Source organism: Myotis yumanensis, unplaced genomic scaffold (genome assembly GCF_028538775.1).
Source record: "Myotis yumanensis isolate MYYU_CA2020_CCGP unplaced genomic scaffold, mMyoYum1.0.hap1 SCAF_4, whole genome shotgun sequence".
Taxonomy (NCBI): Eukaryota; Metazoa; Chordata; class Mammalia; order Chiroptera; family Vespertilionidae; genus Myotis; species Myotis yumanensis.
In genome coordinates this window covers 53,112,542-53,138,994 of record NW_027223755.1, presented here as the reverse complement: position 1 = coordinate 53,138,994, position 26,453 = coordinate 53,112,542, and the positions used below count along the sequence as shown (strand labels likewise).

At 36.1% G+C, this 26,453-nt stretch overlaps 1 protein-coding gene and 1 long non-coding RNA gene across 7 annotated transcripts in view; one reads left to right on the top strand and one right to left on the bottom strand.

The window, feature by feature from the left end:
* MCTP1 (multiple C2 and transmembrane domain containing 1) overlaps positions 1–19,852 on the top strand; it is a 434,948-nt gene extending 415,096 nt beyond the window's left edge. For all 6 annotated transcript variants that reach the window (XM_070412343.1, XM_070412342.1, XM_070412341.1 and 3 more), the window contains 4 exons: positions 9,433–9,542; positions 12,002–12,111; positions 16,846–16,943; positions 17,870–19,852. In XM_070412343.1, coding sequence (XP_070268444.1) covers positions 9,433–9,542; positions 12,002–12,111; positions 16,846–16,943; positions 17,870–17,941 — 390 coding nt within the window. In that variant the 3' untranslated portion in view covers positions 17,942–19,852. The remainder of the gene's footprint in view (positions 1–9,432; positions 9,543–12,001; positions 12,112–16,845; positions 16,944–17,869) is intronic.
* LOC139008759 (uncharacterized) lies at positions 9,438–20,086 on the bottom strand. The gene is made up of 3 exons (XR_011471211.1): positions 16,181–20,086; positions 11,555–11,620; positions 9,438–9,728 (listed from the first exon to the last, which is right to left on the bottom strand). It is a non-coding gene; the product is annotated as an uncharacterized lncRNA (long non-coding RNA).
* Between the last annotated feature and the right edge of the window lie 6,367 nt (positions 20,087–26,453).

Sequence of the window (26,453 nt, the reverse complement as noted above, 5' to 3'; positions counted from 1 at the left end):
TTGTCTGTGTTCATAGGTAATGCATATAAGATCTTTGGTTAATCTCTTCCCTTCCCACTGTCTCCCCTTCCTTCTAAGATTTGTCAGTCTGTTCCATGTTTCCATGCCTCTGGTTCTGTTTATCAGTTTATTTTGTTCATTAGATGCCTTGTTCATTTATTTTGATTTTTAGATTCAATTATTGATAGATATGTATTTATTGCCATTTTATTGTTCATATATTTTATCTCTTTTTTTTTCTTCTCCTCCTCCTCCTCCTCCTTCTTCTTAAAGAATAATCTTCAACATTTCATGTGATACTGGTTTGGTGGTCATGAACTCCTTTAGCTTTTTCTTGTCTGTGAAGCTCTTTATCTGACCTTCAATTCTACATGATAGTTTTGCTGGGTAATGTAATCTTGGTTGTAGGTCCTTGCTATTCATCACTTTGAATATACCTTGCCACTCCCTTCTGGCTTATAAAGTTTCTGTTGAAAAACCAGCTAACAGCTGTATGGGTGCTCCCTTGTAGGTAACTAACTGCTTTTCCCTTGTTGCTTTTAAGATTCTCTCTTTGTCTTTGACCCTTGGCATTTTAATTATGATGTGTCTTGGTGTGGGTCTCTCTGGATTACTCTTGTTTGGGACTCTCTGTGCTTCCTAGGTTTGTAAGTATATTTCTTTCACCAGGTAGGGGAAGTTTTCTGTTATTATTTCTTCAAATAATGAAGGTTTTCAATACCTTGCTTGCTCTCTTCTTCTGGCACCCCCAACATGCAAATATTGGTATGCTTGAAGTTATCCCAGAGGCTCCTTACAATATCTTCATATTTTTGGATTCTTTTTGCTCTTATTGGGTGTTTTTTCCTTCCTCATATCCCAAATCATTGATTTGATTCTCAGAATCCTCTACTGTTAAATCCAAGTCTCGATGTACTTTCTTCTTTACTTCTGTAGTTGTAGGACATCCATTCAGCCATATTTCAGGCAGTTCTGGATGATGGTTGTTCTGTATTTTAGTTGTAATTTTGATGTGAATATGGGAGGTGGTGAGTACTGGCATTTATCTACGCTGCCATCTTGGTCTCTCTGCTCAATTTTTAAATGCCATGTCTCAGGTGAGAACAGATATGGCTGAAGGCACCAAAGAAGAGGGAGCATAGACTGCAGTAGAAGTTTGAGCTGAAATATTAGGCAACTGTTTCCTCATGTGGGGAATGAAAATAATACCTATTATTGTAAGGACCATGTGACTGTTGGATCATGTAAAATGGCATGTATATGATAATCCATGATCCTATTAGATGACAAAGAAGTTATACAAACATAAACTAATATTCCTGAGTATATCACAAATAAGAAGGGAGAAGATCCTGTCATCTTTATTAAGATTTAATAAGGTTTAGCATTCAAAAGTTTTATAGTATTTCCCTTTTCACTCTTTGAATTATTAATAATGTGTATTGAGTACTTCCTATGTTCCAGGCATTTGTGGTAAATGCTATAAATGGGTTAAATTCATTTAATTTTATAACAATTACAAATATAGGTGCCATTATTACCCCCATTTTACAGTTGAAAGTAAGTAAATTGCTCAAAAAATCACATAGCTAAGAAAATAATGGAGGTGGGACTTGAACCATGCTTAGCAATAGAGCCAGTTAGTCAGAAACCTAGTCATTTTCTAAATAAGCTGGTAGTCATCTAGAATAGAGCACTCACAGCCTTCTCTAATCTCTCAACTGCCCTCTCAACTCTGCATTTGAACTCTAACCATATTAAGACTCCTTTGTCACTCACTTATTTTCCTCTCTGGTTACTTGGGAACAGCAGCCTCACAGCTTGTTGTGGCTTCTATCAAGGTTAGTCTAGAGAGCCAGGCTGCTCAGCCCTTTCACTTGGGAGTCCTTGTAAAAGCAGAGCGTCTCATGGGACCAAACCTGACATGGGATAATCTATAAAGCCACTCACTGGAAAGTGTGCTTCCTGCCTGCTGGCAAGGAGATTAAGTCAAAGGTTTTGATATTGATAGATAGTCCTAATCTTTTAAGAGCTTTCAAGTACTAGCAGGACAGTTAAAAGAACTTTTCTTAAATCATTAGGAAGAGGGAGATTTGCCAGTCCCTTAGGACCTACAAGATGAGGGGCTTCAGTAGCAAGACATTGAACTTCAGGGAACCCTCTCCCTGACCACAGGCACATCCCTGGACGCTATCTGTAAGGTTTATTTACATTTGCATTAAATGAAAATGAAATGTTTTATGGACAGCCTTTTACAAATAATAATTATTTTGGCTTAATTAGAAGGTAACAAGATTAGTTAACAAGTTTTGTTTTTGCCTTGGGTTTGTCATTTTTGTTTCTGATCCAAGATGTTTTCCTTCCCTTCCTCCCACTCACCCCCAAGCCCTAGGTCTCCTCATCCCCCTTCAGTCTCCGGAAGTGTCTTTTCTGCAAGTCTTTCCCTCCCTTCTCCTTTCTCTTTGCCTCAGTCTCTGCCACTCTTTTCTCTTTCCTTCCCTTCTATCTTCTTGCTCTTTTCTCCCTTTCTTTTCCCTTCCTTCTTTCTTTCTGGGCTTTCAGCATAACCCTGACAAGAGCCTATTGTTTACACTGTCCAGCCTAGAGGACCCTTTTTATTTTAAGTTACTCTTTATCACAAGACACTTTTTTATAGGCCCACAGTAACAATATTATAGGGAAAACAGATTGTTTTAAAAGGTTAGATTTTACATAAGAAAATTCTTAATGAAAAAATAAATTCCTGAAGAAATGTGATCCCCCACCCCCTCTGTCAAGAACAGAATTATCGAGTCATGTTCCTCATGGCTTATTTCATGAACTATTGAACAATCTATCACATTTGTTAAACACATGTCCTCTCATCACTGGCCCCATGGTTGTAGCTTCTGCATGGAATAAATATGGCTGGTGCCAAATAAGGTTGTTTTTGTTACTTCTGGACTTCAGTTCTGCTGCAGTAAATGACAACTCGTCATTTCAGAAAGGAATAGAGTAGGGTTGTGGCTTGTAAGGACACCTTTAATATTATATGCAAAATGTATGACATTAAACTAACAGGCCAAGGCACAACTAAATGTGATTAAAAATTGCACTGTGTAAAGTGAGTTCTGAAAAGCATGGGGCTACCTTGCACAGAGGAAACAAAAAACTAAGACCAGGTAAATGCTCATTCTGCACAAAATATGTTTAGAGTCAGCAGAAGGGGGAAAAAGATTTAATGTAACAAAGAATCTACCATCATTTTCTGAAATGGAATCTGCCAAGTTAACATTATGTCATCTGGGGCAACACTGAACATGTGTGAAAGGTGTCATATACTAGGTATTTGGGAATTCAAATATTTCAAAATTTTGTTTTTAATATATGCATAAATAAAAATAATCTGAATTCTTTTAATAATAAATTTTAGCCATACCTTTAATACTACTACTGATACAATACTTATAATAATTATAGACAGTGTATTTGTACCCAGCATTGTACCGAGAGCTCTACATCTCTTATTTTAGTCGTCTTTAAAACCCTGAAATGCAGATGTTTTTGAGAACTGTTTTATATTTTAAGAGAAAAAAAATAGTTTTAAATGGTGTCCATCTGTCCTCTTAACCTAAAATATATCTCAGAATCCTTTAATGTCTCAATGGAGGGTTCCTATTTTTAAGGTTAATATGAGGAAAAGAGCCAAGGCACCAAGTAACCTGTGTGGGACTCGATAAAGTAATAAGAACTGAGTAAGACACTGAGATAAGGTTCAGTAGGTCAAGGTTCTCTGTGAGTTGCTAAGCTTCTGTGAGAATTTCAGTATTCTAGATTTCAGGCTGAAACATAATTTTCTGTATCTGAAAAAAAAAAAAGGAATAATGGCACAGAGAAAACATTTCATCACTTTGTGTGCCTTTATTCAATTTATAGCTCTTATCAAATATATTTTCCATGGGTTAGAAGTATAGATCTGAGAGGAAGTTTGTTTTGCAGGACATTTTCCTGAATGAACTAAGAAAGTTGTGCACCAAAACTATCTTTAGCATAAAAAATAAATCACATCAAACAAACATATTCCAAACACAACTGTACACTTTCTGCTGTGTGAGGCTATATTTGCTCACAGAAGAGCTATAGTCAATAATAAACTATAACAGTTTCTCATAGCAAGTATCAATCTTGTCACTTACCTTTTGCCAGAAGCTACCTAGCAAGTAGACTTTAAATGAAAAGCAAAATTATGAACAAGATTAGCTCTTTGGGGTGGCAAGTCTGAATGCCTCTGCTAGGAAATAAGTAAGGTGAACAGATGCCCTGGTTTGCTGGGACAGTTCCATGTTATGCTAGTTCTGATGTTAAGATTTAACAATTGTCCCTGTCCTCCCCCCTCCCCCTGCCAAACCTTGCACTCTTAAGACAATCTCACCCTAGAAAGTGAAATAACAATTTTATAACATTAATATTTCAAGCAAACTTTCTGTATACCTGCTGTGACTGATAGAGCACAGGTGTTCAACAGATTTATTTTCTATAATGTCAACAGGGCTGACAATGACCACTTTGGCAGGCCCTACGTAGCATTAATTACCATTGTAGGATGCATGAGGAGCCCACACCCTCAATACATATCTCAACACCTATATTGTTGGCTTCTTGTTCCCATTTGGAACAGAATCAGTGAATGGAGGCACTTGTCATTTGGTTTGAAATCAATTAACAGGATTCTCCAAATATGTAAAACTCTCCTATAGATCCTTTAGCTCTTTAGATTTTCCTAAATATCGAAAAGCCAGGAAGAAGATACTTCTTTGGAAAAATATAGTAACTATCTGTTGTGATATGTGATAGTAAAGTAGGTGACTATTAAAGAATCATTGTATTTCATGTTGCAGTTATTGATGTTTTATAGACTATTTAAATATAATAAGATTTTAAAAATTATATAGAATCATTAGAAAAAGTTGTACAATATAAATCTCACATGTTCTCAGATTTATAGTTATAGCTCTTTTTTATGGGTAATTTTTTTTTACATCTTCAAAAAGAAACCTTAATAATGCTTTTTTTTTTTTTTTAAACAACCAGTGAGACTACCAGGCCTCTGGATGATTAACTACCCTATGATATTTCTTTCATCCAAGCTGGTTTATAAAGGAAAGCAAAAACGACAATAAAAGAAATGTACCAATTTATTCTATACTAATAAAGTATTGAACATTAGTGAAAAAAGTATGAAATATTGGAATGCAACACAGAGCAATTCTATTACCCGTTGCAGTTTTGGGTCATATACCGTATATAAAGAGTAATTACTTCATTGGTTGGAGACCACAGTGAAGGAATACAGAATTTGATGGAAGATTTTAAAATAAAAATTTTATCCCAAAGCATTTGCTTTTCAAAACTTTGCCAACAATATAACGATCTTATTTTGGGTTTGGGTGGCAGGGGTGAGGATCTAGGGATCTAGGGAGTGGGGTGAAAGTGCAGAAGAAACAAGAATGAACAGATTTTAAAAACTCTTTAGCCAATAATTATACATCAGCACTTTAGATTTTAAAGTGTATATGAAATATAATCTTTGAGATGCCTTAAATAACACATCTTATTCATAAGGATTTTTGTTTTCCTTAAATATTCTCTTTAAACAATATTTTGCAATTTCATATTAGTCTATCAGTTGTATGTATCATGTTAGTGATTTTTACTTTGTTATTATAAACAAAACTGCAATATTTTTTCAGGTGTTAATTGAATATAGTGGAAATCCCATTCCTTGATGTCATATTTGTTGCTAATTTTTCCCCCCACTTAGCCTTTTAAATTTATGACTTTTGGCATAATGTTTTTAATTTTATGAAACTTTTGCTGTCCATTATTTTCCTTGGTGATTTCCTTTACCGCTTATATGCTTAGAGAGCTCTTTCTCATCCCTAGGTCAGTAAATAATTTACCTATAGTTTCTTCTGTTTTTATAAGTCACTTAGTGTTTCACTTTTTAATTAATCTAGAATACATTGGGCTATCTATTTTAGATAGATGCTAAGGTAGATTTTGGGCTATCTCAAATAGATTTGAGGCTCTATTAAGGTAGGAATCAACATAATTTTCCCCAAATAGTTAACACAATTACCAATAACATAATACTTCATTCTTTATGATGGATTTGTTGTGCTTTAGTCATACACCAATCTCTCCTTCAGTGCTCATCTTTCATACTTTAAATACTTAAAGATATAGTACAATAAATGCCTTCTCATTATTTCTCTTTTTCAAAATTTCTTGGTTATCCTCATTTATTCTTCTAAACAGATTTTGAGTACACCATTTCACTCCACCCTAGACACATTGGGATTTGCTTAAAATTGCATTAAACCTGTACATTCAACTGAAAAAAATAATACATTAATATTCAGTGTCTCGATGCAGAAACACAGTACTTCTATTTTTCTTTATATAGATTCGGCACATGTCTTGTTAAGGTTATGCCTAAATATTTTATATACTAGAGGCCCGGTGCATAAAAATTTGTGCACTCGGGGCAGGGGGGGGCCCTCAGCCCAGCCTGTGACCTCTCACAGTCTGGGACCCCTCAGGGGATGTCCACCTGCTGGCTTAGGCCTGTTTCCTGGGGGATTGGGCCTAAGCTGGTAGTCAGACATCCCTCCAGCAGCCTAGGAGCCCTCGGGGGATGTCCACTTGCCAGCGGGGAGCAGGCCTAAGCTGCAGTCGGACATTCTTAGTGCTGCTGAGGAGGCGGGAGAGGCTCCCGCCACCACTGCTGTGCTGGCAGCCATCAGCCTGGCTTGTGGCTGAGCAGAGCTCCCCCTGTGGGAGCACACTGACCACCAGGGGGCAGCTCCTGCATTGAGCATCTGCCCCCTGGTGGTCAATGTGTGTCAGTGACCAGTCATTCTGCTGTTAGGGTCAATTTGCATATTACCCTTTTATTATATAGGAGATTTTACTGCTATTATGAAGGAAATATTTTTCAAGTCATAATTTCAAATAGGTAAGACATTTTTCTCAATGAGCTTTTGCTGTATAACCAACATGCTTCAATTTCAGCTTGATTTATTCTGTATGTAGAAAAGTATTTATAAGAGTACTTTACTTCATAGACATAAATGAACTCCGCACTTGAGAGAGGACACTGAAGGCCATGAAGATGATTACAGCATATTAACTTTGTAATTATGAAAGGAACTAAAAGGAGCCACTGGTTATTCATTTTATTCTAAAGTGTAAAATTGCGTAGGTGCAATTACACATTATTTTTATTACTGAGGAGGGAAAAAAGACAAGAATTTGATCCACCCATGTCTGTAATGACAAGTAAAAGACGAATTGAAGATAGTGGGGACTCTGAGAGGACCTAATTTTTCCTTATACTTTGAGCCTAATGCACCTCATCTACCTCATTGTCTGACAGTCCATTGTGGCATAAGCAAGATGAATAATGTAGGCAATATCTCCCATGGGAATTAAATTAAAAACAAAGGCTCTAAGTAACCGGTATCTAAAGATCATGTTATAAAACTGGTCCCCATGTCCTCAGTCCCACTGGACCCTGTTGTCCCTGGAGGCTGCATACACACCTGTCATTCACTTGCCCTTGGCTTTGAAGGTGGCAGGATGCCAGCCTCAGCCAAGTGTTCACAGTGCAAAGTGCTTCAGAGACTCCTCTGAAATGAAAGTCAGTATGTAAATGTGCAACATGACGACATTATTATTCTAGCTCCCTGGCGGCTTTCAGCAAGCACTGCCTGCCACATGAGGTCTCAAGTGTTCTGGCACAGTGTGCAAGCGTTCGAAAGAAGTTAAAGGAATGAAATTGGAGCTACATTTTCAGAGCTATTCAAGCTGGCATGGAGGAATGGAGTCATGGAATCAGGGTTGGATGGTCTCCACCAAACAGCCCAGGCGAGTGCCTGTGATGCCAGGCTACTAAGCAGAATTTTCAATCGTGAAAGGCCACCGGTATTTCTTCCTCTGGGTCTAAAATTACAAAATGTACACACCTCCCCCAGGCTCACACCATTCTCTGGGTGCTTTCTGCTCAATCCCCATCCACCCGTTCCCTGGAGCACACCAGTTTGCTTAAATCCAGCGTAAGTTTTAAAATGAAGAACTAAGTACAAAGAGGAGAAAAAAGTTTAGTTAGAACCCTAATATAGCATAAGCTACTGTATGAAGTCTGTGGCTATTATTTTTCAGAGGGGGCCAGGCTTATTGTATATCTCATCTGTCTTCGGTACTATCCTAGAAAGTGTCCACTTAGTGGATTTTAATTGACCTTGTCATTTAACCAATCAGAAAGGATATATGCACCCCTATGTTCATAGCAGCACAATTTACAATAGCTAAGATTTGAAAACAGCCTAAGTGCCCATCAGAAGATGAGTGGATTAAAAAACAATGGTACATCTACACAATGGAATACTATGCTTCAGTACAAAAGAAGGAATTCTTACCATTTGCAACAGCATGGATGGAACTGGAGAGCATTTTGCTAAGCAAAATAAGCCAGTCAGAGAAAGATAAATATCACATGATTTCACTCATTTGTAAACTATAATGAACAACATAAACTGATGAAAAACAGTTCCAGAGACAGAGAAGCATCGATCAAACCTCAGAGGGAAGGCAGGGGAGGGTGGGGGGAAGGGGGAGAGATCAACTAAAGGACTTGTATGCATGCGTATAAGCCTAACCAATGGACACAGACACTGAGGGGGTGGGTGAGGGCATGAGTGTGTGTGGGGGGATATATTTATTATTTCAAAGAAGGGGAGGGAGAGAGAGAATCATCAATGATGAGAGAGAATTATTGGTTGGCTGCCTCCTGGACTTCCCACAGTGGGGATCGAGCCTGCACCTGGGTATGTGCCCTGACTGGAAATCAACCATGACCTCCTGGTTCAAAGGTCGATGCGAATGGGCAACCTTGTCATTTTTGTTTGCAGTTTTCATTCCTGACAGGTCCTCTAATTTGTACCCAGCAGTCTCTGCTGATGAAATATCTGAAGCTAAAACAAAACTCAGGTGTGTGGGTGGTGGGGTCAAAACACAAGGTCTACTAAGTAGTGAGTCATGGCGGGTCCAGGGTCAGCACAGATCCTGATTGTGGTCATTCTGAGACATGACCTATCTCTTAAACCTTTATACTTTCTTTCCCCCTGGCTGACATTTTTCTGTTCATCAGGGCACCAGCAACAGAGTCTGAGTGCCCTGCTTTGCAGCTACCTTTTATACTAGCACAGCTCCACAATAGTGGCTACTCTTCCTCCTTCCCCTCCCTTTATATCCTGGATTCTCAAGGGGTCCTTGTATGTAAGAAGACATAGAGTTTAAGTTTAAAAATGTTAAGACAGGGACAATGCAAAGAATTCAAGCACTGAAGAATACCATTACTCATACAGAACCTCTCTTTTTATTATGTTTTAGGACAGTGAAAAGAAGGGGTTTATAAATAAAATCTATGCCATCCAGGAGGTATGCATCAGTGTCCAGAACATCCTAGATGAAGCGGCTTCCTTAGGCGAAAGGATAAAGAAGTAAGTGATGCTGACACGTGGGCCCGGCCTTCTGTGGAGACAGAGTGTCCATTTGTTTCTCAGGGTGAAATGCTAATTCGTTTTGGCAGGGGACACTCCTTCTGGATGATCTATTGCTCAGTTTCATCATTATTTACTTTGTTTCTGTCAGTCTTTGGTTTTATGAAAGTTCTGTCAATTTCCTTCCTGAAATTTAGAACATATTGGTTGGAAAGAAATTATACTTGTAGCTTTGTAGAAATAACACCATTCTAAATTTTAGCACATTTTCAGTGAAAGGCTTTGTTCTTAAACAGAATATCAACTCATGATTAAAAAAAAATAAACTAAGCAAAATGAGGATTTTGGGTAAGGAAGACACACATTTTATTGTTGGCTGAGGTATATTTTCAAATTTAAAATTTTTTGAAAGTGATATTATATATAGCACCCTACCAAAATATACTTTTAAATTTGTGTATTTATATAGCTAATATATTATACATGAAATAAACTAATGCTCGGCCATTAGAAATTTTTTAATTCTGTGGATTTTTTAAATCACCTTTATTTTTTTGAATAAGAAAATATCTAATGTAAAGTTAAGAAACATTCTTAATTTTATATTACTTGTGTTTTACTTGAAATACTTTTTTACTTATCTACTTTTTAAAACAACTGTTTAATTATAAAAACAATAGGTGATTTACAATTGATTATCAGTAAAAATATACTAAGGCCTCATACTACTACTGAACTATATAAAAATTGGCCCACTCAAGAAGGGGTGCTGTATACCCAGTTAAGCCTACATTTTCCTAGTTTCCATATATCCTCTCATTGTTTACTGTTCATAACCCAAAGTGTTCAGATTTGACTCTTTGGGCGTAAGTTGAAGAGGAGTAAGTTATTTAAACTAAAGTTTTGAGTCATTCATTTAGTGCCTTTGATGTTTCAAGGGATAATGAGTCTTATTTCATGTATTTTTTTGTTTAATACATTTCCACACATGCATAGATGCTGAGTTTCCACATTCTCATGTCACATTAGACAGAACAGCCTCCCTCTCACTCCCAAATGTGCCTCGAAGCAGCGATCAGTCTTAGACTTCTGAAAATTGATTCCCACGTTTTTCTTTTCCCTTCTTCCTCTCAATGTTTTTTTTTTCTCCATCTCTAAGAATGTTCCCCTGTTCTCCACACCCTGTCCATGAAGCACAGGGTGAAGTCCTAAATGGGGGCTTTCCCTACTGAGTGAGTGTTGTCCTTTCTGAGCTACACTGGGTGTTAATACCTGATGACAGCATCTCATTGATACCAGAAAACCCTGGGTCAGCTCTCAGGCCAGGCTAGTGAATGCCTGAGGGAAAATGGTTCTTTATCTCTCTGGATGCTAAGAGACCTCAGAACAGGTGCTGGCTGGAAAACATGAGGGCCAGTTGAAGCATAGGACCAGATCTTGGCTGTGGACCAGCCTTGTGGTACATGGGGTTTTATAGAACTTCCATAGGTACAGTAGTGATACAGGTATAAGTATAGGCTGAGGTGTAGCCATCTTCTCTGCACAATCTTTTGAATATTAAAAAGAGAAATTCCCCTATAGTCACATGGAATATAATGCATCTATTCAGAAAGCAGCTTCAGAAGCAATCTTTAAGTACAAAGTGAAGTCTCTATAATTGCATTTTGTTATTCATTCCAGAACTTTCTTGAATGGGGATCATATTCTAGATTTAGATTCCATAATGCATTGTGGGAAAAGGACAATCTTGTTTCCCCTGACATTAGCTACACTGGTAAGGATTCTTACTCTTCCAAGAGGAGAAAGAAAGAACACAGGGAGCCCTTCAGTGAAGCTGCCCAGAAGACGGGTTTTCTGAGGAAGAACCAGTGCCCTTGCATAAGGAACAGTGTGATGGATGGCTCTGAGCTGAGCCCCAGGAGAGCAGGCAGACCCTCAGCCTTCTGTTCTCTCCACAAGCAGCAGAAGCAAGGGAAGCACAGGTGTAAGGGAGGGAAGACATGATTCTTTACCTGGCAAGTTACAAGTTGCTCACTCTAGCCATGGGAGGAAAATGACAAAGTCCAAAAAGCCAGACCCTAAAAGTAATTGAAAACAAGACAATCAGATTGATGCAACTTTGGTTCTTTTACTAAAAAAAGATTTTTTTTTATATTAAACATTTGACCTCAGGATACAATAAGCAAGCTATATGCTACAAAACTAAGGAATAACTCCTAAGTTATGCTGAGACACAGTACTAGAAGAAAATCTCTTAATAATCATCCTTTATGAGATCAAAAACTGCCCAGGACAAACCCCACTCCAAGTGAATATAACCCACATTTCCAGGAAATTAGAACAAAAACACTAACATTTATCCACATCATGTACAATTTCTTATTCCTTTAAATATCTTTTGAGGCCTAATCCCTTCCTGATAAGAAATGCTAGATTGCTAATGTTAACCTTTCATTCAGTACTTTCAACTGGACGGTCCCATTCCTAAGCTGGCTGGCCATCGTGGCCCTCTGTGTGTTCACAGTCGTGCTGTACTTCATTCCACTGAGATACATTGTCCTTGTCTGGGGTAAGTAAAGCCTTTTTTTTTTTTTTTTTTTTTTACTGTCTTAGCTGCTAAGAACAAACTATTTTTAAGGGATGAATTATACTGTCAGTAGTTCCGCATATTTATGGTCATGAAGCTACTCCATGATGAAAAGAGACAGGTCGGTTAAAAATCACAACAGTATAACGATTTAAGTCTACCTGCAAAATGCATTTTTCTTATCTGGCACCATAGGCTCCATCATACTATAAACAGGTTGCTGTGCAGATTCTTCATATATCAAAGAGTAGCTCGGTCTAGATATCACTCTGATTTATTTTCACCACTTATACGTAAACAGAGGCATTTCGAGCCATATGGTGCTTTCAGGACAATATGCTTTTGTGCTATGGTGCTCTGTCTTGTGGAAGTGTCTGTAAATATGGTACTATATATGGTCACCTGTAGGATACAGAAAAGGGTCCCTGTCATTGACAGGCTGCTTAGGAACAAGAAACCTGCTTTATGTGTACTAAATAAGAATGCTTCTGCAAAAACCCCCTTTAAAAATAGTTTCGGGTCCTAATTTTTAATGCAGTTATGCCACATGCCAACAGTTCTCATGTACCAAGTTTCAGCATTCTTGATAGTTTTGAGGTTCCTCCCCCCGACCCCATATCTGACAAAACTCTTGGTTTGGAAAATTCAATTCTTAATCTCCAAGGTTGACTAACATATAAAACTATGACATTAATTACATACATACATATATATACATATACATATGCACACACACAAGACTGGGTAGAAGTAGAATTCTCTACTTGCCCCTGGTCTCCACACACCTAAGCTTGCTAAACCTATACAAAATGCAAAGAACTGAAATGGGCCTTAACTCCAGACAACATGTGCTCATACAACAAAAAGACCAAAGAGAATGTTTTGTTCTTTTCTTTTTAAGGCTTTAACGCACTATACTGGAATAAAGGGAGAAGGGGTCAGATGTCTCTAAGCCCTCCAGTTTTAGGATTTCTTTCTCCCTAATGTTTTTGGCCTCTTTTCCTATCATGAATACGCCCTCTTACCACTTACCATAACCTTACCTCTGTATCTTGGGGTAGGGAGTAGGGTAGTGGGAATAGTGACTATTTGTTCTTTTCTTAATTTCTATAGTTTAAAGAAACAGTTTCACCTAATACAGTACTTCCACTATGCTAGGGAAGAGGCTTTTCCCACCATGTTCTTTTTCCCTAGTGCCGTGATCGGCAAACCACGGCTGGCTCTCTTCCACAAAATACCACGTGCGGGCGCACCCGTACATTGCGATTGAAACTTCGTGGCCCATGCACAGAAGTCAGTATTTTGTGGAAGAGCCACACTCAAGGGGCCAAAGAGCCGCATGTGGCTCGCGAGCTGCTGTTTGCTGAGCCGCAGTTTGGTGACCACTGCCCTAGTGTATGCTCCAGCCCTCATCTTGCATTCCTTTCTCTGATATTTAAAACAGATGCTCTTATCGTGAAGGAATTAGAGTAGAGCATTTGGCAGTTTATTACCTCTAACCAACCGAGAGCCACTCCTGCCATCTAGGTTGTGATAGGTGGTGAACCTCTGGTTTCGTTTGCCCAGGTTCTTGGAACCTGGAGACCATTGCAGACATCTGGCTCTGTAACTTGGGAGCCACTGGCTGTCTTAAATGTAATTTTTAGAGAATGTGTTTGGACCTCTTGTTTCATTCACTGAAATGAAACAAGAACAGTATTCCCTTTAGTGGTAGGTGATTGCTGAAGTACTAACCAGAAGTTTCAGAGGGGCCTCACATGGGGACACAGGAAGAGAAGAAAATCATTCTGCTGCATACCCTAAAGAAGAGCCACAATGCTCTAGCTTATGGCCCAGGTCTCAGCAGACAACTGCTTTCATATCAAGTTGCTTATGTATTTCTATGTGCATGTTTGGTAATTTAAGTGCAACACAAATTTAAAAACAGACTTGTTGTATTGAAATTCTACATTATCACACAGAATATGTAGGATAGATACTTCTAAGTTTTATGCATTATTTTGACATTTCACCTGCATTGACCCTTTATCCACACTGACTTTTCAGGTAGTACAGAGGATTAACTATTGAGTAATTTAGCATGGGTAGATGTTTGTCTCTAATGATTCTTGGCTGTTGTGATCCAAGTTAGTCAATCATGGCAGCATCTTTTGCAAGAATTTAATGTACACTTCTTGTAATTTAAAAGAAAAACTGGTTTCTAAAAATCCCAATGCCAGAGATAGAAACATTTTTTTCTTGTGATGGAAACTTTTAAAATGTACTTTTAGCAACTTTCAAAAATGCAATTACAGTATTATTAACAATAGTCACCATGCTATTCATCAAATCCACATGACTTATTTATAACTGGAATTTTGAACCTTATGACCCCTTCAGCCCATCATCCAATTCCCTCTTCTAGTAACCACCAATCTGTTCTCTGAATCTATGAGCTCATTTTTATTTTAGATTCCATGTGTGAAATCATACAGTGTGTTTTTCTCTGACTTATTTCACTTAATGTAATGCCCTCAAGGTCCATCCATATAGTTGGAAATGGCAAGATTTAGTTCTATTTTAATGGCAGAATAACATTCCATTATATATCACATTTTCTTTATCCATTCATCCACTGATTGACACTTTGGTTGTTTCCATTATTTTGGCTATTGCAAATAAGGCTAAATGAACATGCAGTGCATATATATTTTTGAGTTAGTGTTTATTTTATTCAATTAAATACTCAGAAGTGGAATTGCCTGTTGATACTATAGTTCTATTTTTAATTTTTTGAGGAACCTTCATACTGTTTTCTGTAGTGGTTGCACCAATTTACAATCCCACCAAGAGTGTACAATGATTCCCTTTTCTCAACACCCTTGCCAACACTTACTTTTTTTTTTAACAGGTGTGTCATTTTGGTTTTGATTTGTATTTCCCTGATCAGATTCCTGTTGGCCATTTGTATGTCTTCTTTAGAAAAATTTCTATTCAGGTCCTAGCTCAAAGAAGATATACAAATGGCTCAGTTGGTTGGAGAGTCATCCCATATACCAAAAATTGTGGGTGTTCTCCCGGTCCAGGCACATACCAAAAGCAACCCATCAATGTTTCTCTCTCTCTCTCAAAATCTATAAAAACATCCTTCAGTGAAGATTAAAAACACACAAAAAAACCACCACAATGAGATATCACCTTACACCAGTAATAATGGCTATTATCAACAGGACAAGAAATAACAAATGCTGGTGTGGGTGTGGAGAAAATGGAACTCTTGTGCACTATTGGTAAGACTGTAAATTGGTATAGGCAATACAGAAAACAATATGGAGGTTCTCCAAAAAATTAAATTAGAGCTACCATATAATCCAGCTATTCCACTTCTGGGTATTTATCTAAAGAAATCCAAAACACTAATTTGAATATATATATATATATATATATATATATATATATATATATATACACACACACACACATACATATATATATATATATATATATATTCTCCCTCTGTTCATTTTAGCATTATTTATAATAGTCAAGACATGAAAGCAACCTAGGGGTCCATCAGTAGTCAAATTATTGGTACATATCTATATAATGGAATATTAATCAGCCATAAACAGGTATGTAATCTTGCCGTTTGAGTCAACATGAATGGACCTAGGGAGTATTATGCTATACATATTTCCTATATATAGTAACACTGCTGTATTATAAAAAGGAAAGTTGTTAAGAGAACAGATCCTAAGAGTTCTCATAGCAAGAAATATTTTTCCTTTCTTTGCTTTGTAGCCCTATGATAGATGTTAAGTAAGCCTACTGTGATAATTATTTCATATGCTATACACCTTAACCCTATATAGTCAAGTATGTCAATTACCTCTCAATAAAATTGGAAGGAAAATAAAGCTAGGTAGTTTGGGGGCTTCTCTCTCACGTATAAGTCTTTAAAAAGTGGAGATGCCTGATATGGGGTTCAGATCCTATGCTCCTCAGGGAGAGGCTGTAGGTGCTGCACCGGGGGGTGGGGTTTATTGTGATATTGTGCCGCAGACACTCCTACCTGTTTCCACGTGGGCCTTTTCTTGTTCATCCAATGTGTAGTATTCACTCAGCCAGTTTTCAGAGAAAGTTTTTCCATAAGCAACTGTAGATCTGGTGTGTTCATGGGAGTTCAGGATCCTTTTATACCGCCACCTTCAAAGCTGGTGATAAATCCTTTCTCATTTAGTGTAACTTTAAAATAAAATCAAGGTCTTTTACACATTTAGCCTGCATAACAGTGACACCTCCTCCCCTCCTCGCCCCCCACTCACACACTTTATCTTTTGAAAAAGAGAAAATCAATAAATGAGACTTCTTGCCTTAAAAACAATCCCAACCAAAAATGCAGGAAGACAATTTCATAGATGGGTCACTAAAGCAAAGCTGCTACGTACAGTAACACTGAAGGGAGAAGCAAATAAGGTCATTGACTATTCTTGCCAGGTGGCTTTTGTTTCTCAAATGCAAAGGAAGCCACTAAAATACAAAGAGAAAAACAGCATCCATTGGGTTGGGAAGGAGAGAGGAAGGGTACAGGGAAGGAAGAAAGCCAGTAGGATTTATTGGTTCATTCAAGGTTAAATGGCAGCTTAATCTAGATCTTTGAATCACTTTAATACATTTGCCAGAAATGTGTTTTCTACAACAAACTTTGGAGATTTCAATAATCTATCACTTTTTCAGGCATCAATAAATTTACAAAAAAGCTTCGGTGTCCCTATGCAATTGACAACAATGAACTGCTTGACTTCCTTTCTAGAGTACCTTCAGATGTACAAATGGTATGTAGATTTCATTATTACTACTATTTTAATGTCGGGTAGCATTAGTTTTTACTTTTATATTCTTTTAATTTCAAAGGTTTCAAAGAGACAGGTAAAGTTAATAAAGCCTATAGCCGATCGTGCTGTTGAGAAATTTAGCCTACTTGGGGTGCTAACCTAGCAGAACTCAGAGAAGAATGGGGAATGAGAGGGGTTGCGTCAAGAACCTACCAGAGCCATCAGGGACTAGGAAGGTTCAGCTGGAGACTGTGAAGGGAAGTCCCCATGACCTGAAGAGAGGAAACAGGAATATTAGATGATGAAAGCAAAGTGTGCCAGTGGACATTTGGAGAAAAACACCTCTGTGCACAATCGCACAAATTGAATGAATTTTAAAGATGCATATTTGAAGTCAGTGAGTAGGGGAGAAGGCTTTTTGAAGACTGGAGCATATCTCAATTCTTTAAAATCCTTTCAGGTTAATCAATACCCATTAATCAACTATTTTCAAAGTAAAATGAGAAATGTTTTTAACAAAGTCTTGAAACTGGGTTACAGTGATACCTTTTTCCTTTGTTCCAGTTGAGTTTTTTATTTAGTATCAGACATGAGAGTGAGCTGGATATTAAACCTATATTAAACAGTAATCTGTAAAGAACCATTATCCATCCCTTCAGAATAGATGAGATGGTTTTGCTTTTACTGTTATGTCTTATGGACAGTGAAAACCCAAGTTTGTTACCAGAGGTCACACCGGGGCTCTCATGCAGCTCCTGGCAGGACTTCCCTCAGACTCCTGCTGTATCACTCTATTGTTTTCTGTATCCCAGCTGCAGATCTCATACAGCTTCCAGAGTGAGCACTTTTTTCCTCCAAGCAGTCTTTCCTTCCTTTGCCAGAAAGTGGCCACCTGACCAGTCTTTCTCTGAACTCTGTTTAAACAGGTGCAATACCAAGAATTGAAACCAGATCCCTCTCACAGCCCATGTAAAAGGAAGAAAAACAATCTTGGCTAGCTAGCTCCCAGCACTGAGAAGACCAGCATCTGCTCGGGAAGATAAAAAAGGCTTCCAGCCTCAGCAGCATTTCCTTTCTTTCTGCTTTTTATTTATTTTACCTCTTAAAAAATGATCGTGAGAATTTGTAAATAGTTTATAAGGGCATATGTCCTTGAAAATATACTTCCATTGTACAGAATCAATTTGATAAAAAGTTTACTTACTGCTGTATGAAAGCCTTGTTAGTGGTGGCTAATAATATAGCACACTGGAACAACAAATGTAAGAATGGTAACACTGGGAGACACACACTTCTCTAATTACAAGTGGAAGAACCAGATTAGATTATATGCTTTGTTTTGCCTGATGAAATCTATATACATGTTGAAGTTTTTTTCATGTGACTATTTTTTATCTGAAAAGTACAGTACAGTTTTCTATGTTTTACACTTTTTGAAAGGGAGGAGGGAGTCCCAAGACGTGAATAATGGAACAGATGCATTTCAATTTCACATAAATTCTGATTTCAGATCCTGACATTTATTCCTGAGCAAAGTATTTAGATATGACTAGGCTGACTTTAAGCTAATGAGTGAAGGTATATTCACCCCTCAAAAGAATCTTCTATACTCTGAAATCCTACAAAGAAAACTTTCCTTCTATCATTCCATCTAAAACCTTAAAATCTCTACAGGATTACACATAAATACTGCCAGGTTTATAAATGAATGCCTATCTGAATTTTTATACCTACCACTACTTTAATTTCTATCAAGTTAGAAAATTAGCAAAATTTCAGTAAACATACTAGCAAACTAAATTCATATTGCTTTTGGTGTCAGAGTATACCCCTGTGTATCTAAAAATATTTAATACTCACATGTTCTCACAGAAAAAAAGTTATGTGCTTTCTCATTAGATTACTGAAATCTTTAATGCATACTATGATTTTTGTTATTAGTGTGAATTGTAATGTAGAGGAGAATGCAGTGTGCTAAGTGATATGCCAATGTTTCATTACATTCATTTATAGAAAAAATAATCATTCTTGAAAATATGAATGCATGAAAACCTATTTTGTAAAAAAACTGTGTATGGGGAGGGGGAGTTTGCCTTTAAAAAGATTTCACTACTTACTATAGAATCTATATTTAAAAATTGCATTCCCAAGACTCTTGTGGTAGTTTTTCTATTTAACTTCAAGTGAGTGTACCTCTGGAAAGAGAAATAATTTGGTGAGTATGTCTTACTCCCCCCCGACTTGGTAGGGGATTAAGCTTGCCTAAAATTGCTACAGAATGTTTTGCACTACTTTATTAATAATAGACTGAGATAGGGTGAAGATGGGGGTTGTGTTGGAAAACTGTAGAAAAGGCCGAAGCAAGAAACATATCTCTCTCTCTAAATTCTTTAACAATAAATTTAATCTCATCAGAGCTGATTTTTTAAAGTATTTTTATTTTAAAGCTATGTTGTTAAATACTATTTCTTATGATAGAACTATTTTGATCTGTTTATACACTATGGTTGAAAGATTGTCAATTAAATCCCTTTCTATAGAAAGGCTTTGACCTCAATAAGCTTTATTTAGTGCATCATGTTTGTAACGACATGCTTATATTCGCACACCATCACTATATGTTGCTAAGACAATACTCCATGAAGTTGATGTTACTACAGAAAGTTTGTTGATAGGATAATTTGTTTGAAATTACCTTTAATTATATCTTGTGTGAGGTTTACATTTCATGCTGACAGTGTCTGCTTAAATGTTTACAAGCCTGATATTCTATGACTCCAGATGTACCTAGTGGATAGTAACCATTAACGGATGACTAAGTTTTGTTTCATTCTATGAAATTTCAGATGTTTAGTTCAATGGTAATGTTGACTATACATTCACTGCATTAAATAAAAAATCTTTTCTAAGTAAAATCAGTACTCCTTTTTTTTGGTGGCTGAGGGCGGATTGTGTGCATATTCTTATAAGTGACACTTAGAGAAACTCATGTTTGGTTTGGACATATAAGGCTTTCCCTGAATCCTAGACTTTTTACAAAATTCAATACCTTCTGAGGGGTGAGCATCCAAGGAAGCTGACAGAGGAGTAAGAACTCTCTGGAGGCATGAAAGTGATATTCATAGGAATCTTCATTGCTTTTAGAAACTACTACATTTGCAGGTTAAAAACAAGAGACTATGTCTAGTAAAATTTTAACTCTTTCCCCTATGTGAGGGGTTTACAGAGCTGTTTAACTTTAGTTTTGAGAGATTTGCCATGTAAATATTTCAAGATGTCTGACACCTATTTAGATTGCTAAATACAGAAATCATGTGAACTACTAAATATGTTCCTCAGTATTTTTTAGTGAGTCAACTCATTGAAGGTCATTCATATCCCAACTATGATACTTCATAAGAAATGCATATTTTAACTTTTTTTTCATCTATAAAAAGAACTCAGTACTTCTGGTTCATTTTGGTACTGTTCCACAGACTCAAATTGATAGATTCTGTAGGGATTCCAAAATACTTTTGAATCATTCTATGCACAAGGAAAATCTGAATAGGCAGATTCTTTAGATGACTTTGCTCTGTGGTATATTTATTGAGTACCTACTATATGACTTGCCCTGTCATAGGCAATGATCACCCCAATGACGGTGTATTAAAATCAAGTCTGGAGCTAAAGTATAGTGAGAGCAAAATTTAACTGACATATTTCTGAAAGTATCTTTTATAGAGTTTTATTCTGTATTTAAAAGTGAAGAAAACTTCAGTGCTAAGCTCTCTTACTCAGGGACCATAGGAACCCCCCCCCCCCCCCATTTTTATCTCAATATCCAAATGTCCCTAATACTGAATGTAGTCTACTCTTGTATTAACAAGTCTTATTCCGAAGGTTTTAGTTTCTACATTTGTTAAATGTAACTGAATATTTATCTTTGACTTTTGTACTCACTTAGCTTAAAAACAAACCCCCCCAAAAATATAAGGCAGCTAATGCTCTAGAAATACAAATAAAGACAGCCTCCATTACACTTTTTGCAAAAGCCTCAGATTATTATTAAGTTAATACTTATTTAAATTCTGGGACTTATATATCAAGTGTGAGTGTGAGTATGTGTGGACAGATGCCTATTCATTTGGTTAGAATATCTAGATTCAGCCTTTTCTAACTCCTCAGACAAGTATGAATTAAAACCACAAGAAAATAACATAATGAATACTTACAATAGTGTCATTCCTTTAAATTATAATTCTCTTTCCTAGGATGACTGGTATGACTCACTGAAGACAACAACCCACAAACTTTTTTTTTTTTTTTTAGTGAAACTGTAACCTCTTATACCTCAAGCTTTTTACATTTGTACAGTGGCAGTAACATCGTAAGATTTATTCTAGCTGAATCTCTCAGATTTAAGAAATATCAAGGAAAATCTCTCATTATGTAAGAACATTATGGAAATAAAAATGTCACATGCTATTGAAACTAACAACACTAAAAGTTTGCTGAAAACATAATTTTTACATTTGTGCTTTTACCAAAGGATTTGGATTAACCCCCCCCCCCCCCGCCCCCATCCCAAAAGTGAAACAACTAAATATATAATTGGTCTCAAGTAAGTTTCAACTTATTGGTATCTTCTGTCCTTCACATTCAAAACTGACAATATAAAACTGTTTTATGCACAAGCAATGTTTTTGTAGACAGGTTTATTTATATTATGGTTGTGTCTCCAAATGTCACTGAAAAATTATATGACTCCATTTTTAAAAAGGAAACCAACTAGCACAGCTGCTCTGCTCTGGTCAATTACCAGTGTTACTCTAAACCAGGGGTGGGGAACCCTTTTTCTGCCAAGGGTCATTTGGATATTTATAACATCATTTGAGGGACATACAAAATTATCAACTTAAGAATTAGCCTGCTATATTTGATCAAACATTTCATTAACTCACCCCTAATACCTTGGCAGGGCCAGACCAAATGATTTTGAGGGCCTCAGACGGCCTGTGGGTCGGATGTTCCCCACCCCTGCAAGTTGAAATCTTTTTTTTAAATCAAGCTGAACAAATAGTTATGAAAGTACCTGTGCCAAAGTATTTTCAGTTGTAGCAAAAATAAAATAATTCTCCCAAAGAGAAAAGGAATGACTAACCTGAAAGTCAATGAGCAAACCTTCAAACCACCTCTTATTTTCTCAGGAGGAATGCATTTGATGAAATACCAAGATCTGGTTGAGTATGGCTGCTGCTGCTGCTTCTAAGGCAAGGTGATAATATAAGCTCATTCCACTTTCTAGTCAAAGACAAGCTTCAGAATGCCAAGAGTCAACTTGAGGCATGCTATCTTACCAGAGTTCAAAATGGTAACAAGTTTAGAGGAAATGCTACCTGTATAGCGAAAGGTGCACACCTGGCCCCAACCACTCTTAATTGTCTCTTGATTACTGGAGACATACCTGCAATAACAGTGAAGAGAAAAAAAAAGGTAAGGGGAAGGAAATGCCATTACTTGTTCTAAGTTCAGAGATCTTCTTTCAATAAAGCTACTCAAAGAAGTGGAAAACTTTAAACTCTACATCATCTCCACAAAACATTCTTCCTTTTATATAGTAGTGAGTATGAAAATTACAAGTCAAAATTTGTGTCTAACATGTAATACTGGAACCATGTAAAACAATTTATTGGTGTCAAATTTGATAAAGATTGAAATATCTATTTTCTACTTTACAGTGAGGGATGTTTGTGATTTTGTCTTTGTTTTATAATAAGGGAGGTAGATCACTCAAGTTCTGACCCAACCTTACATAATGGCATATCTACCACTTACCTTTGTCCTGGAACTCTTAGACTTCAGATTCCATTAACACAGAGAACTAGCAAACCATAGCAGAGTTTTTGAAGCAGATGGGAACGCACCTGGAAAATCCCACATACTATGAATGCTTGGAGTAGTTTTAAAACAGACCAAAGTGGTGTTCTACTTTATTTGAAGTTGCTGAACAGGACTTTATAAATTTCCTTGTAGGATGAAAAAATGCATTTTCAGGTAAAACAGAGAAAAACTTTTTTTTGGGGGGGGGGGTGGGAGGGGATATTATCACAAAACATTCAGCACTTGATAACCAAGAGTCAGGGAACTGACTCTTGTGGGGTAGGATGCCAGGTACACACCATCCATTCTTGTGGCACTCTGACGCTAACACAAAGAACACACACCAAGTTACTTGATTTCCCACGATCTCTTATGACTGTGATACATTCCTGGGAAGCAGGTGAAAAATCTCCCCCTCAAAAACACCTTGATGTGATATTCTCTCCAGCATTCTGTAATTATGATGTAGGCACCCAATGCATTTATAGAAAACAACTGTTAAAACAGTATATTTTCATTGTACTACTTAGAACAGTACCTTAAAAGAAGCTGTTTCCCTGGCCTTCAAAGAGGGGCAAAAAAGAATCTCTGGAGGACTGTAGCAAGATACTTTGACTCAGATTTCTCTGTAGATGGCTGGCTGCTTGTACCTGCACTGATGTTACAAATAAGAAGACCTATATTAACACGTTAAGTGCCCAGCCTGTGTTGTCTTCCAGACAGAAAGTATAGTGTCAGTCACCAGTGACTGACTGGGAGCTTAATGTGTTAAAAAGTGAATGTTTTGCAGATCTATGATGATACAAGAAAAAAATTCTCTATTTAATAATATAGTGGTGAACTCCTTTCAAAGTCATTTAAGGTACAACCTTTGATAAGTGTAGCCATCATTTAATCTTCCTGTCTCACTGCTTTTTGGTGTTGAGTCTGGGGGCGGCGGAGGGGGGCGGGGAGAGAACAACCCACCAGAGGACAAGTAATTTTGAGGTTCCATGGATACTTCTAAAGTCAGAAAAGGTGATAGTGAAGACAAGTATGACTCCACAAGGCATCTGCATGAAGTTCAACCTTTAGCAACTTAAGAATTCCACTAAGGAGTCATGACTCACCCAACATCGTGAGGCAATACTTGCAAGGGAATTACAATAAAGATTAAACAAGTATATGAGTGACAAGATAAGCCAGATTTACTCTCAAAGGAGGGGCATACAGTATAAGTGTGTTATTTGAGATTTGCATTAGGTGATATTATGTTTAATTAAATCCTACACTGAAGAAAAGTGGTATCTTTTAAAATATACTTAATATTTTAAAAATACAGTAGATGCCAATTTAAATATGACACCTTTAGAAAACTTCAGGACTGACCCTCTTACCTATATCAGGAGCATTACTTTCAAAAATAAATTGGCTATTGGTATTAAAAACAAATATAAGTTTCATTACAAAGAAATTTGGGGAAGTGAAAATGAAATATTCAAAATCATATCACAAACACAACCATTATTAGCAATGCATTTGCTTACAATCCTTTCCCCTGTGTGATTTTAGAGAAAATTTTAATTACATTGAAATAGTTTCTCTTTTTAAAAAATAACTAAAATTAGTCAATAAAAATATCATTGAGTGGAACCAATTCAGCCACTTTTTGTAAATGACTTTGAACCTCCCATTAAAACCATTTCCTCCAATAACATGACAGTATGAGCTTAAACGTATTTTGAAAAGAGTAAAAGAACTGAAATCACGAGAAAATAAAAATGAGAAATCTCGATTTGCCTAAACTTGAGAAGACTGAATATTACTAGTCAAAATATCCTATTTCTGATGATACCATTAAAACTGGTATTTTTCTTATTTTTTGTTTTCTATAGAAATTCACTTAAAAGACCCTACCACAAAAGAATTACCTTCAACCTTGATATATTAAATATTAACATTTTTTCAAAGACACAATTTATTCCTGAGATTAGAAGATTTGTCTATATGTCTTACATCTGATTTTATACCTTCCCTAACTTCTCAATCAATATATTAAACAGCATCTAAAAATTTTAACCCTTTTAATTCCTTTAAACCAGAATGATTCCTACCCACTTTCCCCCTCATCCTTTTGCTCAGTTTTCATTACAATTTTTTTTAGTTTTCATAAAATGCTCTTTAAAATGTGTATTTTAATTCTACCAAATTTCAGTTATTGCTCTAATTTTGTCTCTAGGATGCAAAAGAGAAGCAATACAAAATTTTAAAAAATACATTTTCAGGATGAAGTCGGAACAAAAACCTATTATAAATCAAACAATTCTGGTCACTAGAAAAATTTATCAGTGTCATGACATAAACCATTGCTGACCTAACCTTTAAGTTGAGAAGTACTGGCAACAAACTAAGTTCTTTTTTATCTGTCACCACTTTAAGATTAATGATTTTATTCAACATGACTATTTCATTTGAAGATAGAAGAATGGAGAATCATTGGAAATTTTAGTTCATCTACTATTAAGATAAATGATAGCATAATCGGTGTAAATTCAAAGCTGGACTCCAGATTTTCAGTTCAGTACAATTTACCTGCTGGAAGTGCTAAGCACATTTTTAAAAAATGTCCATTCTTTGGTAGAACTAAATCATATGTTCCAAAGGAGTTAGCCATTCTCTATTAATGTGTAACACCCATTATGCATTAAAGTTCACTTGATCCAATTTAGATACTTTTGAAAGGAAGTAAATTAGATTTACCAAATCTGAATTAAACATTCTATAAAGCTTTGGGGGTCATAATAAAAAAAAATGGAGGAAATAGTTCAATTTTAATTGGAGACAGCTTGTGTTTAAATAAGGAACTTTTATTACTTTTTTGGTCTATGTTAAAGGCAATATTATATAAATAATATATACTTATTAGAAATATGTTTATATTAAGTTTAATATAAATATTATATACTTATTAGTTTTTATAAGTGATTACTAGTTACTCTAATTACACTGTTTGATCATAATTCAGCAGGTAGTTTAGAAAGCCAGAAGAGTTCATTATTTACTTGTTTTAAAAATGAAAATATATGTGTATATTCAACAGTACAAAGACAGGATTTAAAAAAATCAGTCAATTGTATCTAATACTAAGGGTTATACACTATATTTCAAGATTTTCATGTTTTTTAAAAATGATAGTATAAGTGCATCTATAACCAAAAGCACATAGCTAAGCTAATAAAAAAGACTTATAGTACTGAATTCAAATATAAAAATATTAGAAAATATTTGTATATCAAATATGCAAAAAATGTAATTTTATTTGTTATTTATAAGTACATTCAAAGAGATTATTAAAAAGCTTCTTTTTCAAATAATTTAATAGAATTTTCCCTCCTCTTAATATTCACATAAATTCACATAAATTCACGTCTCAAGAAACAAAGATGTTTATGGGTCTTTGTTGCTTAGTGCTTTTATAAACTGGAAAACATGATTAAAAACGTTTTGGACGTTCTCAAATATTTACTTAAGAGGGAAAACTCTTTTCTAAACATCTAACAATCAATGATGTCAAAATATCTTACATTTGTTTCTTCTGAAAAAATATTCTGTTAGTATTTTTAGGATTTGTAGTATCTTGAAAGATGGATGCCTGGAACTAAATAAAAC